The sequence below is a fragment of the Wyeomyia smithii genome, chromosome 1, assembly GCF_029784165.1.
Source record: "Wyeomyia smithii strain HCP4-BCI-WySm-NY-G18 chromosome 1, ASM2978416v1, whole genome shotgun sequence".
In the NCBI taxonomy this organism is placed as follows: Eukaryota; Metazoa; Arthropoda; class Insecta; order Diptera; family Culicidae; genus Wyeomyia; species Wyeomyia smithii.
The window spans coordinates 56,209,809-56,225,619 of record NC_073694.1 but is presented as its reverse complement, the minus strand read 5'-3'; the positions used below and the strand labels follow the sequence as shown (position 1 = coordinate 56,225,619).

The 15,811-nt window shown below is 40.4% G+C and overlaps 2 protein-coding genes across 8 annotated transcripts in view; both read right to left on the bottom strand.

Annotated features, from left to right (window-relative positions):
* The window catches only part of LOC129725459 (probable serine/threonine-protein kinase DDB_G0282963), a 102,141-nt gene extending 97,969 nt beyond the window's left edge, over positions 1-4,172 (bottom strand). For all 7 annotated transcript variants that reach the window (XM_055681369.1, XM_055681377.1, XM_055681337.1 and 4 more), the window contains exon 1: positions 3,796-4,172. The gene's annotated coding sequence lies outside the window, so the exon portion shown is untranslated. The remainder of the gene's footprint in view (positions 1-3,795) is intronic.
* Positions 4,173-11,995: 7,823 nt separating this feature from the next.
* LOC129725495 (28S rRNA (cytosine-C(5))-methyltransferase) lies at positions 11,996-15,276 on the bottom strand. The gene is made up of 4 exons (XM_055681427.1): positions 15,119-15,276; positions 14,533-14,981; positions 13,609-13,865; positions 11,996-13,553 (listed from the first exon to the last, which is right to left on the bottom strand). Exons 2-4 carry the CDS (start codon positions 14,963-14,965, stop codon positions 12,048-12,050), a joined length of 2,196 nt encoding a protein of 731 aa, XP_055537402.1. The 5' UTR covers positions 14,966-14,981; positions 15,119-15,276; the 3' UTR covers positions 11,996-12,047.
* Positions 15,277-15,811: the final 535 nt, after the last annotated feature.

Here is a 15,811-nt window from a genome sequence, read left to right as displayed (position 1 = left end):
CCAGATGCGTGAAAAACAAATGTAATCCGATCGGTAGCTTTTGTATTGCGGATGCCAATCCTAAATACAACAATAACAAATCATTTTTGATATTATTGCCGACATTAAAAGATTTCTGTTTTGGTCGTGTTTTGGTTTTGCAGCTTGAAAAACAGCAACAATAATAAACGTACAAGCATTGATAAGCCACCCGTGGACTGCCTTATGCTGTCAAAATACTTTTTTCCATCCCGCCATCTCTGCTGCATCCTGCCAATACCTTTGCTGCAGCAATTATTTCTTCTCTGCGTTCCATGATTTCACTGCACAGACGACAACACATTTTTCTTTTGTTTTCAGCACCACCCGCGAGTTTTGACCGTTTTGACAGTATTGGTAAACCCACTCGCAAAACTGACAAAAATCACAGTGCGAACCTGTCTGTTTCGCAGGCGCTTCCAGGTCAAAACTAGGTCAATATCGAGCGAATAAAGAAGGGTTTTGACAGCAGTTAGTGCGCTTCCAGGTCAAAACGAGGTGAGCTGGTGGAATAAAGAAATTCGCTATTAGCGGCAGCACTAGCAGTGCAGTGGATACCAGCGATGACGGAAAGCGGCCACAGCTGTGGCGAAGCAATGGATAGCGCACTAATTGCAGCGGATTCCAGCAACGATAGCAGCTGATGCACACACAGTGCATACCAATGGCAGCGTATAACGGCCAGAACTGTGGCATGGCTATGGATAGCGAACTAGTTGCAGCGGATCTCAGCATCGATAGCGGCTAATGCAGTGAGGCCCTTTAGTGAAATGCAGTCTCTGTGCGATAGTGGGCACTAGTAAATGCATTCAATAAAAAGTTAATTCATTTTGATAACACGTGAGCCGTCTAGTTTTGAGTGTTAAATCAGCTTTTCACTGTTTACTTTATCACAAGGAATACTTTATTCGCACTGTCAGTGATAACGCAAAGATGTGATCGGCATCTTATCCGATACTAAAATAATTGTCCTTTTCAGGATGAAATAAAAACTTGATTGAAAAGTTAATATTTTGTAATGAGTTAATTCACATTTTTGAATTTGTAAAAGTTATAAATTTTACTTTATCTCCGTGTCTCAAAACGTACTGAATTATCTTTTCCTTCACTCATGAGCACGACATCCGAAAAAATTTCATCTCACAATTTAAAAATTGTCAAGCCCCAACCATGACAAGCAACTTACTATATCATTGAAAATGGTCAATCCTTGTTGAAGCTCCAAATTCGATTGATCTGATCAGTCAACGTTTATTTACTAGAAAAAATTACTGACACGCAAGCAGCCGGATTATCTTTCTTGTAAAAGTATTCTACTTCAACCTTGCGGTCGTGGTTTTGCACACAACCCTCCTGTTTTATATTCTATAACTATAAAACTATATGCCTTGGACATAAAGTCTCTGACTCGTCAAAAGACAGACAAGAGCATTCGAAACAAGCAATAACTTAACATAATCTCATAACTAACAACCAATTTTTGTTTATGTGAATCTTTTAAAATTTTCAATCACATGTAGTGAATACCATTTATCCCTTTCCGACCGAGCCCACACAATTGTGTAGGTAAAAAATGACTGATAACAAAACCTAAATCAAAGAAAGTCCTATATAAAAACACTTGCTTGCTCCTTTTTTTTAATTTTCGTAGCAGCTGCGTTGTTGACACTAGCGGTGTAAAAAAGAAAAGTGAGGTTGAAGAGATGTGGTGCGATGGTCTATGAGCCTACTTAACAAGGTATGGCTTGATTCTGCAAAGGTTCGAGGTCACAACCACTCGCAAATCATTTCATTTTGGGAAAAATGTTTGGGAAAAAAGTAATTCCGATAAAAAATCTGACCAATGCTGAAATATTAGGAATAGTACAAAACAATTCCGAAATCTTGACTGTGAGTCGAATTATTGTTCATATTGATGGATTTTGTTCTACAGTTTTGAAATTACTATCCTGAAATTGATTACAGCCTTTTGCATCTATTTGTCATTTTTGTTGCGCAAATGATTGAATCACAAACGTTGATGTTGTAACCCGTGTTGCAAATTTTCACTGTGATAGATTCTAAGTTGAAACCAAAAACTATGAATATCAGTTTCAACACGAACGAGCTGATAGTGATAATTTCTTTCAGCTGACAGTGATAATGCTGACAGGCAGCATTTCTGTGATTTCTCACACGCTGTGTTACTTGAGGTTGTAGATGCTCACCTACTTTGTCGACTTTATGCAATGGATTGGCTCAGATCAAATTATTTCAACATTAAGAGATATCGTTTATATCACTGACAAGATTTTCAACTGACAACTGACACGGGTGACACTCAATATCAAGGAGATAAGAGTGAAAGTGCAATTGCTGTTTTATCAATTTCATTTTGCAGTATCGAAATTTCGCAACAGTGGTTGTAACTGATATGCGAGTGATGCAACGCTATTTATAAGTAATTTTTTAACCAGAATTCAACGAAAGAAATTCTATTCTTTAGTATTTCATGGTCTGCCTTTGTACATTTGTATTTGAAGATTGATACTAAAAATTAACTCGGAAAAGTGAAAGCTAGTCTGTTTTGACAATAAGGATTCTTTTCAAGTTTATTCTTCTCAAGGAAACGTTAAGCTCTACTTTATTTCGTTATGCGGCTATCAAATTTATCTTTAGAAAGAGATTTTTTTCTTAAGTTTATTTATTAGGTACTAAGCCTAAAACCTCAAAAAAAAGTAACAACAAACTGCTGTTTACATTTCAGAACTTTTCAAACTTTCAACCAACTTTCAACAGAACTTGCATCATTTCTGAACATTGATAGTATCTTATGAGGATTAAAATAAAATACATTTCACGCGTTTAAATAATTTGTCATTTCATTCGTATGTTTGACGTGCTTCTTTGCGTTTCGAGTTTCTTCTTTACGATTTTTATTTTTTAACACAGCTGAAACCTGAATCGTATCAAAACATTACATAGAAACCTTCAGTGTCAACTTTTTGATTGAATAAATCATCTGAATTATGGGAAATTTTTGATTATTGGAAGATGAATTTGTTGACTATGAATCAAAACGATCTTTAGTTAAAAATGCTACTTGTTTGCTGTACAAGTTAATTTTTTTATTCAGAATAACTTTTTTGTTGCTGTTATTATGAACAAACAGCTCGAAGTAATCTGTAATAATCTGGCAGATCAATATTGATTTACCAGTTAACCAAATTCACATAAACTGGTTCTTTTTATTGCTGTGGTGCAGTCCATTTTACTGCAGCAAAAAAAAGCAAGCCAACGTCCGAGCCAAAATAAGACCAGAGTCATCAAGGCAATTGGAGCAAATATATACAACCCAAACAAATTGTTGAATAAATAGTTTACGGTATTAATAAGGATGCTCGTTTGTTGTCACTGACAATCATCTTACAGATTTTGTTCACCATGCAAATATCAACACGCTCAGCAGAGTAAATCGTCGGAAACAGCTCGTGCTATTCACACGAACTCATCCTCAAAACATGCTACACCAGCACACCACCCACCACCCTTTAGCATAACTTTTAGCTCGTTTTTTCATTTCCAACCCGGTTTCACTCTCTTTGTACTCTCGCTTCCGGTGTGAAGTTTCTCTCTCTCTTTCTCTGAGATTTTTCACACTCTTCACTTATTTCGAAATTCTCGTTCGTCCCCTCCACCCGGCATTCCACCCAGTCCGTAATGCCCTGTAGGAGCACATAAAGCGCAGAAACGAAATTTCGGCAGAACCACAAAGAAGAAAACATGGAAAATCCTTACTATGACGATTTTACATCCTTTAGGATTACGAAACCATCATGCCACCGTTCTTTACTGTTTTCACTTCACTTTCTTTTCACCGTCTTGCACTTGTGATTAATAAATTCTATACTTCATTTTCACTTTCTGTTCTATTGTACGACGAGTAGCGAATAACCCTTTCTGGTAAACTTTTTCCTCAATCGGATTTCATTGCCTGCTGTCAATAAGCAGCTACGAAAAACACCCAATCCACTGCTTTTTGCTGAAGTATTCAACCATAATTCTTTTAAACAGTTAAATTTGCTATAGTCCGTAGATATATGCGAGCAGTATTTTCCACTTCCTGCTTTTCGATCCGTTTTGTCGCAAGGTTCGCGAGAGAATGGCTGACTAATCGGTGCAGAGGAGCTTACAACCACCGTCGTGGTCTGTTGAGTTGAAGGAAACTTCATTTGGCGAGTGCGCCGACAAGTTCGAACAATTCGCACCGGAGGATGATTGCCGAATGGCGGGTAAAAGTGACCGAAGGATACGACGAGGGACCGCGTCGCAAGCACGAGCATTCTGGCAGTTTCAAAATCTCGCACGGCTAAAAAAAATTGTGAACGCCATTTGTTGTGCCAAAATCCTGTACACATAGAATGTAGATGCCCCCTTAGGAAAATGATGATTATTCAGTGAAGCGATAATATACTTTAAAATACAGGGTCCAGCAGTGGAAACGCTTCGATTTCATTTGAAAGCATATCACTTTTGAAAAATTCACTGGTCAAGTTGAACTTGTTTGCCCGTGAGTTTAACTACAGACGATCAAGAAATCGCACGAGACCCGCAGGTGCTCTTGTGGTTTTTACTCCAGGCTACCGCTAGATATCGCTCCAGGACTTCCACACCTTCAGGTTTTTAGAGCAGACTTCGGCCTCAAATATACCCCAGGCGGCTAAGTCCATAGGATTTAAGCCTGGTGAGCTCGCTGACCATCACGACCTTGACAAAAACCCTGAAAATGTTCCACATTCCAGAGTTGGGTTTTCTTCGCTTTGTGAATCGGTGCCGAGTTTTGTTGTACCCAGTAAAAAATGACTACGTGTCCACAGTTCGACGGCGAGCGATGGAACTTGTTGCCGATACGTAATTTGGTTGATTTTCACAGCTTCAGGGACAAAAACAAGCGGAGTCCATCACCGATGATTGTTTCTGTCACCTGGTGACCCATCGGCATAGGTTCGTGATCTTTCTTGTAATCAAACTGTGATTGGTGGAGAGTTTCTCGAGCTCATCCCCGTCGATAGTACATTACTACCTGAGGGGGCCCTGTCGTGCTTTGTTCCACAAGCCAGCATATGCTCCATTTCAGACGCATTAATCTTCATCCCAACTTTTACTGTCTCGCGTTTCGGTCTGGTGTATTGCTCTGTCGCCGTCTCCGATGTTCTGCCGACAATGTCCATGTCATCGGCAACGCAGTAAAATTGACTGGATCTGTTAAAAATCGGTGCTATGCATGTTGAACGCCACTCGTCGCATTACACCTTTTAGCACAATGTTGAACAGAAGGCAAGATAGGCTATTACCATGCGAAATGAGCTGAATAGTTCACCAGGAATCCTCACATAGCACTGGTCTGCATCCATCATTGCCTTAATCAGTAGGATTAGTTTCCCTGGATAACCGTTCCATGATCTTCCATAGCTCTTTTCGGTCAATTGTATCATAGGCGGCTATGAAATCGATGAAAAGATGGTGCATAGGGACTCTGTACTCACCGCATTTTTAAAGAATCTACCGCAATTGCAGATCTGGTCCGTTGTTGACCGGTCTTTTATGAAGCCAGCTTTATAACTTCCCACGAATTCGTTTACAGTCGAATCCCTCTAGTTATTACAATTTATACCTTCCACTCCTCCGGCAGCTGTTTAATATACCAACTCACAATCACTCAGCTAATTTTTCTGGGTTCAACTTAATAAGCTCCGCTCCGACACCATCTTTGCCGGCCGATTTTGTTTCTCGAACGCTTGATAGCACCCTTAACTCGCCTATCGTTGGAACTGGCACTTCTTCTCCGGGAATAATTAGTTTTGCTGTTTCCTCTTCTGTGTATGTCGCTCCACGTTATGACGGATAGCCTAACGCAACATCAGTACCCGCGCAGCGTTCTTTGAGTCCAAAACCTGCCGACACCCTGCGTCGAACCATTTATTCCGTCGGTTCCGTTTTATATACCCCAGGACATTCTCCGCTACGCTGTTGAAACTGTTTTCACAATGCTCCAATAGTCCTCAAAAGGGGTTTCACCGAACGAGTCGCACGAGATTATGCCGTGATGGGCACCGCTACCAAGTGTTGTTTACAATTAGGGTTTGCAATCCCGGGAACGATTCCCGGATCCCAGGAACAAAAATATTGATTCCCGGGATCCCGCGATTCCCGAGTTCTTCGGGAAATTTCGTAAGATTTAATATAGTTTCCCATACAATTGTGCAATAGAATTTATGATACTGTACAAACACGAAACTAAAGTCGTCAAAGTGCATAGCACCTTTAAAGTGAACATATAGGGTGCAAATATTTGCTTGAAATGACGGTCAATATTTACTGGCCGTGTAATATCAAATTATTTGCTTCAATTATTTGTCAAAAACATTTGCTGTCTTATTCAGTCAACGAAAAATTAGGCAAATAAATCCAAGGGTTTGTAATGTTGTTATTCCAAATAAAACTATATTGTTACATTGATTATTTTATGAAAATACGCATCGTGTATAGCATCGTGTATTTGTATAGCAAATATATTCGGTAAAATATGAGCGAACCGGCTTTGCTATTTTTTAAGCAACCAGAGTTATAATTGACATTGATTATAGTGCAATGCTATAGCATATTTAAAATAGCCCGAATAAATATTTTGCTCAATAAAAGCAGTACCAAATATAGCAAATATTTGTCTTGTTTAATGCCTGCTAAACACTCAGCTTATTCTTCAACAAACTGAAAGTATTGGAAACTCCAGTTTCTAATGAAATGTAGCAAGAGATGGAATCCGTGATTTAGAAATATTATAGAAATCGAACACCAGCGGTTTTTCAGCGGAAATTACATTATTTGGGTTTAACGGAAAATTGTCAGTGGATCTGAAGCGATTGTTTGACGACATAAAAACCCTGATCGAGAATTTCGAATGTGAACTTAAATAAGTTTTGCTTTTTAATTCGTTTTTCATGTGAACTGATAACGAAATTGTAAACGATTTTATAATACCTTTTATTAATAAACTTTGTTTGAAATCTCATTTTTGCTAAGAGTTTTTTCCATTCCCGGTTCCCGGGAATTGAGATTTTTCATTCCCGTTTCCCGGAAAACCAATTTCCGGGAATATTGCAAACCCTATTTACAATGTACCTTAGTAGGTTCTGACGTCGGTGATGTGCAAGAAGTATCGACCATCTATCAAAACGTGGTCGATTTACGATTCTGTCTGATTTGGTGACCTTCAGATGCACCAATGCAGCAGGTTGTGCTGGAAAAAGGTACTACGTACAGCCATATTCTTGGAGGCCGCACAATCCGTTTTCGTTGGTCAGCTGGTGCACACTGAATTTTACCATTACCGTTTCAGACTTATCCCCCTGGCCAGGGATACCAGATGTGCAGATTTGTCTGCAAAACGCAGATTTTTAGAGTCCGTGTTTATTGATTTGCTGGAATTTACAGATTTTCCATAGTTTCTGCAGATTTTTATCAGAGTCTCCTTATATTTGTGCAGTTTTTCTCAAAATGTGTGCAGATTTTTACAGACTTACCAGCGCGAGCGAAATTTTTTCGAATCCGGAATAGATTTTTGTCAGATTTCAATCAGATTTTTCCGGTTTTTCGAGCAGTTGCAGACATTTTTCAAAAACATCTGGCATCTCTGCCCCTGGCCGACCTGTACGTTGTAATCTCCGATGACAGTCGTACTCGCATTCCAGCTGTGCGTAGAATTTATCCTTATTATCGGTGCTTCCGAGATGAAGGCTGTGTACATTGATGATGCGGTGACACATTCGGGGAGCGATCGGTCACCACCCAATCACCCGCTTTTGCATTTCGCCCATCACGATAAAAGCTGTACCCAGCGTATGTGTATTGTCGCAGCACTGATAGATGTTTTTTTTTTATTTTTAAAAGGTGGCTGGAAAATCTCCAAACGGACATCTGAAGAGAGAACTCAGGGTGTGGGTATGGAACTAGGAGGGTGATGCTGGGGTAGTTATACTCCCCCATACACCTACTCGGCCTGTTCCAGACCCACTGAAAACCCTCCAGTCTTCAGTCCTAATCTTCCCAGGACTTCGGTTAAGTATTACGTCGAAGAGTGGCTTTTGTGCCTAATGCACCCTCTTCACTCTTATAACCTCCTAGGTAACTACTAGGACTGGCCATTAACTGATACTGGCGTGTTGGTGGTTGACCCGCTACACACGTTGCAGCTCCAGAACAATCGGAGAGGCGGCTGAACAAACCGAGCTCCAAATGAACGAGCCGGACATCCTCCGACCTGCAGGTACTTTCCAGTTTAACTGTTAGTAACTGTTAGTTCCTAGAGCTCTGAACCACACTGGCCCACCATACCTAAGTATGAACGGAACCACGCTGACAACAAGTTTTCGCTTACTGTCATACACCGCTGAGCTATTGGACAGCATACGAGATAGTGCTGCAATAGCCGATAATGCATAGTCGACGTGGCTTCCAAACTTAAAATTGTCGTCGACCAAAACCCCAAAGAGCTTCAAAGATCGCTTTGAGGTGATGGTACAATCTCCGACTTTGACCACTGCCTGTTGCTCCGGTTTACGGTTGTTCACAAACGTGACGTCCGTCTTATGATGCGCTAGGTCCAGTTTGCTGGAGTGCAGCCAGTCTTCGGTCTTGCGTATACAGTACACTGCCGTCAACTAGATCACAGATACGTGGTATCCCAGTTTTCGGTGGTAAGACCACCGCTGCCACTTCAACCTCTCCGGAATAAGGCTGTCATCCTGGTACCTCTGCCAGACAGCCCGGAGGTCGTTTTTGTCAGTCTGATTGCCAAATTAGGGATTCCATCCGGTCCCGGAGCCTTGCTCAACTTTGGGGAGTTAGATATCACGATGAGCTCCTCACTCGTAACCCTCACCTCCTTCTCTAAGTCTAAGCCTAAGTATGTTCAGCCGACCATCCCTTGTTTGTATCTGAGATACTGGAACGTCGAACGTGAGAATGTTGACCGAAATAATAATTTTGGTCCAGGACGAGTTCATGGTGGACAACTTCACTTAATCATTCAATGAGTGTGTTTCTTAGGTGGACTCTTACATTGGCAGGCGGAATAAAACTAGTTAATTTGAAATGCGAGAATAAAACAGCCTGGGTTTTTGCTGCATTTATGTATTTTTCTTGATGATCTTCCAGCTGTTTAAATAATCGGACAGAACCTCCAGGCCCTGCTGCAATTTACACTTTAATCACCTGATGGCTGTGTCGTCTGCAAACGTAACGAACATAGACAGGATCACTGTTGCCATCTGTACAGATTTATCTGGAAATGTACAGATTTTCTCGGTTTTTTCGGTACAGATTCTGTGTCGTACAGATTACAAATTTCGAGAGAATGTACAGATAAGTACAGATTTTTTAAATGGATAGAAACGATTAGACAAAACTTTTTGACCGACTCTGCAACGATACAATGAATGCGATCTTGCAACTCCACACACTTAGAATGTACTATCAAATCTCGGTAATTTGCTGCCGAGAATGACACCACTCGGTTAAAAAACAACAGCTGTTACATTTTTTCGTAAATCTCGATTTAACCAAACTGAAATGTTGGCACAAAATATCCGTAATATCGGTAGTGTTGCTGAATTATGGGTTTCACTGTTTTTTGGCTGAATTTTCAGTAGATCAAACCGCAATGGCTCGGTAATATGCATTACCGAGAAGCGCCCCATTCTTAAGTGTGCAAAAGTTTTATTGACAATTGAGCTAGTAGTTTAGAATTAATATTAACTGAGTCAACGCAGTCACAGTTTCCTTTAAACAATTCACGATGAAGCTGTTTACTCAAAAATACAGAAAATAAAAACTTAGGGCCAGTGGTACAGATTCTGGTACAGATTTTTCCCGGAAATAGTACAGATGAAAAAGATTTTTGCAGCTCCCAGCTGTGTGTTGTTTGTAAACATAACAAACATAGACAGGATGCCACCATCCACCCGGCAGAGAAGGAGCGTCTGAGATAAAGATGTTGAACAGGATAGGTTTAAGAATGCTATCCTATGGGACCCCAGCAACTAAGTTAAACGTATCAAAAGGAGTGCCGTTGAGGAAGACCTAGAATGTCCTGTCCGACGGCTAAAGCAAACAGAAACTTAGGATTCATCATTAGAGCTGCCAGAAATTTCCGTGACCCCTACTGCCTGCGATCATTGTTCTACGCCCTTGTTCGCTCAGTACTGGAAACAGCTTCAATCATTTGGAGCCCCTACATAAACTGTTGGGCCACTAGAATCGAAGCTATACAGTCGCGATTCTTAAAATTTGCACTAAGGTTGCTTCCTTGGAGTAACCCAACGAACTTACCACCCTACGAGGATCGATGCCGTCTCCTTAACATGGAAACTCTGCAGTGTCGGCGGAATTCAGCTAGAGCACTGTTTGCTGCCAAGTTGTTGCTTGGTAATATTGACTCTCCCAACCTTCTGGAGCAAATCAACCTGAATGTGCCGGTAATATCTTCAAGATCTAGTTACTGTTTAAAACTTAACTTCAGACGAACTAACTACGGGAAAAATGAACCTGTTTGAGCGATTTGTAAAGAATTTAACGAAGTGTACCATCTATTCGATTTTTGTCAATCCTGTGAAATTTTTAAAAACCGTCTGAAACTATTCAACTTAGCCGCTTAAGTGTATTTGTAATAGTTAATAGTTTAAGTTTTATTCATGTAGACAAATGTAGTCAGATGAATTAATAAACCAATAATAATAATAATAATAATAATAATTAACGATATTTACGGGAAGGATAGGCGAGTTGAACCGCCGCAGCTTAAAAACCAGATCGTCAAGCGAGACATCATCGAACGCCTTTTAGACATCCAAAAATTTGAAGCAGATGTTTGGCTAACGGGCTTGATGAACCTGTTAGTCACTCTAGTGATATAGTAAGCGGTGGAATGATCATTCCCATTCCCAAACTGCTCTGGGAGGAAGATGTTAGCCTGATTAAAACGGCTGTTAATCAGCTTTTCGATGCTTTACATTCGTGAGGGTAGAACAGCAACCCCAGTCATTACCTCATGGACGAAGAGCTTATGTGGGCTAACTTTGGCACGGCCCAGATTGTAAGAGTTTACATAATATTGTCCAAGTTCATTGGCTTTTTCAGTCGGTAACAAAGCAAAGCCTTTGTGCTACATTCCGGACAATTGCGGGGCTAGCGCTACGATCTACTGACACTAACAGTCTCAAGCATCGTACCTCGAAACCATCTGGGAGATCTTTTTCAGTCGGTAGGGATGATAAAAATGAAATGAGTTCCGCTTATTTTTCAAAATTTTGGCGAGTTTCCAGAAAAGTTTCGCAGGGACTGGAAGGGTTCGAAGATGTTGAGAGGTCTTCGTTTTTGAGATCCACCCACCTGATTTCAATGATTTCGTTGAAACGATTGATGTTGGTCTTCAGGTGAGACAGACCAAACGTTGTTGTCTTGTGGTGTTACGGAGTTGGGTGTATTGTTTGATTTTGTTGTCTAGATTCAGAGGATAACTTATCAGTCTGGCAGTTGGCACGTGATAATCCCGGGCCTGAGATATCGCATCACCGATGAGCAGTAGAATCTGGTCGATATCTGTAGGCTTCAGCTGTACGTCGTAGTCGACTGCGTTGTCCACGCATCGTTGACATCGCGCCCAATCGGCAGTCAGCTGGCGCATTAACTCAAATTAACCGGAACAATCTCGATAATCCTAATGGAAAACCATCATTACCAAAGTTATTTTAATAGCTGCTTGCTTCAGGAACAACAAACAAGAAAATGCAATTCACAGTAAATAATTTCGCAAATAAGTTTTTTTTTTGACAATCGTAGACATGAGATAGATAGTGATGAAATAAATCAATCGTTGATTCAACATTTGATCGAAACGTCTGATAATCGATAGATTTTACTAAAAAGATATTTCGTCATATATAATTGGCAACTGATTGCAAAAATTTCAAATGTTTTATTGATACATATACTCAATCAACATCAACTTTTTTGTCTTTTTTCTTCTTTTTCTTTGCGTGTGTTCCGACGTCATTGTCGAAAGCCTCCAAAGGTTTCGCGTCCCCATTTACTGTTGTTTCATAATTTTCTTCTATTTGCTTCTTTTTTTTCTTTTTCTTCTTGTGCTCATCTGCTCCGACATTTTCCAGTACTGCATTCGAATCTTCAGCAGTATCTTGCTTTGAAGTAACATTTGAAAATTCTTGTTCTTTTAGTGATTCTTCATCATTTTTTTCTTCTGCCACCGTTTTGGACTTCCGTTTTTTCTTGTTCAATGCTTGATTTTCTTCCTGTTCATTTTCGTTGCTTTTCGATTTCTTCTTTTTCTTCAGAACAGTCGTAGACTCTTGTTCTTCAAATGTTTGTTCATCGTTTTCTCCTTCTGCTACCGTTTTGGACTTCCGGTTTTTCTTGTCCTTTGCTTGATTTTCTTCCTGTTCATTTCCGTCCTTTTTAGATTTTTTCTTTTTCTTCAGAACAGCTGTAGATTCTTGTTCTTCGAACGTTTCTTCATCATTTTTTTCTTCTGATATCGTTTTGGTCTTTCGTTTCTTTTTTTCCGTTACCAGATTTTCTTCCTGTTCATTTTCATCGTTCATCGATTGATTCCTTTTCTTTTTCTTTGGATCTGAAGAACTCGCGACTGCCGAAGCACTTTTACTGGCACTAGGTAATTCATCGACACCTTCGGAATGCTCCTCTATCTCCGCTTCTTGATCATATTGATTAGGCCTTCTCTTCTTACCCCTTCCGCGACCAAAGTCAGCATTTCCCATTTTAGATAACTTTTCATAGCTTCCCTTTTGCTTTTCATGAGCTAAGTAAACTTCGTTGTACTCATCCTCCGCACAACGTTCGAAAACGGCTACAAACATTCCGATGGTTAAGTCTATTTCCGGCCGAGCATAGAGACATCGTTCGCCAATGCCGCTGTAATCAGATGAACCAAAATTCAGCCATTCCTTGTCGAACAAAGCTTTTGCATCCGCTAACCGAAAGTGCCCGTTGTGTTTGAGAGCACCCAAAACAATTTCCTCGTTTTCTTCGGGGTATATCGAACAAGTCGAATAGACGATTCGTTTGGCCGCTGGAAAAGCATTCATTGCGTGACACAACAGTTTATACTGCAATCCACCCAGCTTGTAGAGACGCTGTTTGTCGACTTCCTCATTTAACTTCAAACGATCAACCATACCTGACCCCGAACAGCTGGGATCTATTAGAATGTATTCCACGCCCGGAGCTTGCTCATCTGCGACTAACAAGCAGTCTTCATTGATAGTTTTTATAACACCAAACTCTGCTGAATATTCGCACAGCAATTTGTACCGTTCAGCATTTCGCTCAACAGCGTAGATACGCCCTTTGTTCTTCATCAGGTTGGCCAGATGAGTTGTCTTCAATCCCGGAGCAGCGCACATATCCAGTACCACACTTTTTTTGGGTGGGCCAAGCAAGTAGGTTGGCAAGAGACAAGCCTAAAATTCAGTTAAAAATAATAAAAAATAGTGAGAACAACTAAGTTGCGCAAACCTTATTTTGAAGAACAAACTTCTGTTTCATTTCGGTAGCACGACCCCAATAGTTTCTAGCACTGTGGGGGAAAACTAACAGCTCTTTGAAGTGGAAGTCAATGATGAATTCCGAATCGCCTAAATTTTTAACTCTTTCCAGAAAATCGGTGTACTTTTCGAACTCCTCCTCTACCAGCACCCATCCTTCTTCCTGCAGCAATCGAATGGCCCCTGGCTGTGCTAAAACGCTAGTATTGATGCGGACATAACGAGGTTCTATGTTTGAAAAAATATACATTTACAAATATTTAAATTTTTATAGCAAATAAAAATATCCATAAGGGGAGTCTCGATTAAAATTTTATTAAAGCTGCTAAGAAAACGATTTCACTTTTTACTTGACACAAACTCTTTCGCTTAAATACTGAATTTCACTGTGATTTCCTAAGCTCTTCATTCGCTTTCAGCTGAGCAGGTTGATTGTTTTTCGCCTCGTTTTCTTCCTCCTCGGCTTCCTGGTATCCTCTAATAGCATACAGCACAATGATAAGGTTTACCGTCAGAACCGCTGCCAGAACCGATCCGCAAGTGTTAGCGAAGCCATCGATTTGGAAGTTGTGCGCGAGAATATACCGAGTTCCGTAGAATGCCCCGAACGGTAGGGTAAACATTCCAAAACTGTACACCAATAACCACAGCAGTGCAAAAGCTGCCTGCTTGGAATGCAGCGGTATTTCAAACTGATCATTATCCGCGGGTGCTGCCGGCTGTTCCTTCAGTGTATCTTCTTCACTCCTTCGAGAAGCAGTCGCAACTTCTTCTCCGGAAGAATTCAGAGTATTTTTGTTTTTGCTTCGTTTTCCCATCCTTCTGGATTAGATTTCTGTGAACAATCGAAAAAAGAAAAGACTCCCCTTAGGATTGCTCGAAACGCGACGATTACCTTTAAAGTCAAGCTGCTTCGCCGGTGTAACGTCCGATTTGCTGAGCGCATCTTTTAACGCTTCCTGATAGCGACGGACACATTGCACCGGTAGCGATTCCCCATTCAGTTCACCCCGGCCGAACATAAGTTCCGCAATCAAAACACGCGCTAGCCAAGGATTTAGTTTTGGTTCTTTTTGCGTTAGTTCCGTTCTAGCAATCAAATCATCAATCTGCTTCAGATTAACCAGAATTAGGTCCATAATTGCAAGCCCCTTCCCCTTGCGGAGATGCTTGTCCTGAAGAACCAGCGTCTTGACGTTGCGTCGCTCCTCAACCACTAGGCGAAGGATTTTCGCTGCGCTTCGGTAGTTCGTAGGAACTGGTATTTTATGGGGACGCTGCCGGTGGCTTTCACCGGAATTTGAGTTTTCATTTGTATTTTCTACCATTGTACTATATGCTGAACTGCAGTTTAAGAGAGAGATAATTGATATGGAGCAAGAATGGTTTGATTCTCAGGGTGAAAGGGCGGAAACGTATTTATTGCGCACGTGATTCTAATCGTGTTCCAGGGTACAGTATTTAAACATTCATTTACTTACCTTAATGATACTTCAATATGATGGAAACAAATGCATTTCAAGTTATATTAGATATATAGTAGCTAATTGCCTTATAAACACAATATAGAAGAAAAACGAGGCAGTAAATTTTTCTGATTGCAAATATAAACAAAACAGCACGGTGAATTCAAAGTAGATTGCACATTTGACATAAAGAACACAAAACGTAATAGGATTATGCGACATCTACGTTCGAGTTTAGGAACTTAAAGTGTTTCTTCAATGCTACACCGTAGGAAATCATATGCATGTTTAAATAATTTTGTATTTGACTGAATATCAAAAATCATTTTGCATAAGGTACAAAGCGTGGTACGCAGTTGAAAAGAAAAGAGGTGCACTAAATTTTACCTCTTTTACCAAACGAAATTTTGACAGCCAAGAATGCTTCACAGTTACGATATTCACGACGTCAGTGAGCGCATGATTTCTGCTTTTTTCCTTTTGTTGTTGTCGAGGGGCGAGGCAGCTATTATCTGAGTTACTCTTATGCTAGGGAGTAACTCTAATTTACTCAATATTACTCCGAAATATCCAGATGATTCACATCTTCGATTGCCTTGAGAACAAGAAAAATATATGAGCGGTGAGACCGAGTAACATTCATATTTATGTTCGCGGTGGGGAAAAGGTTTGAGGATAGATATTCAGAGACACGAGAGATACTCAGAT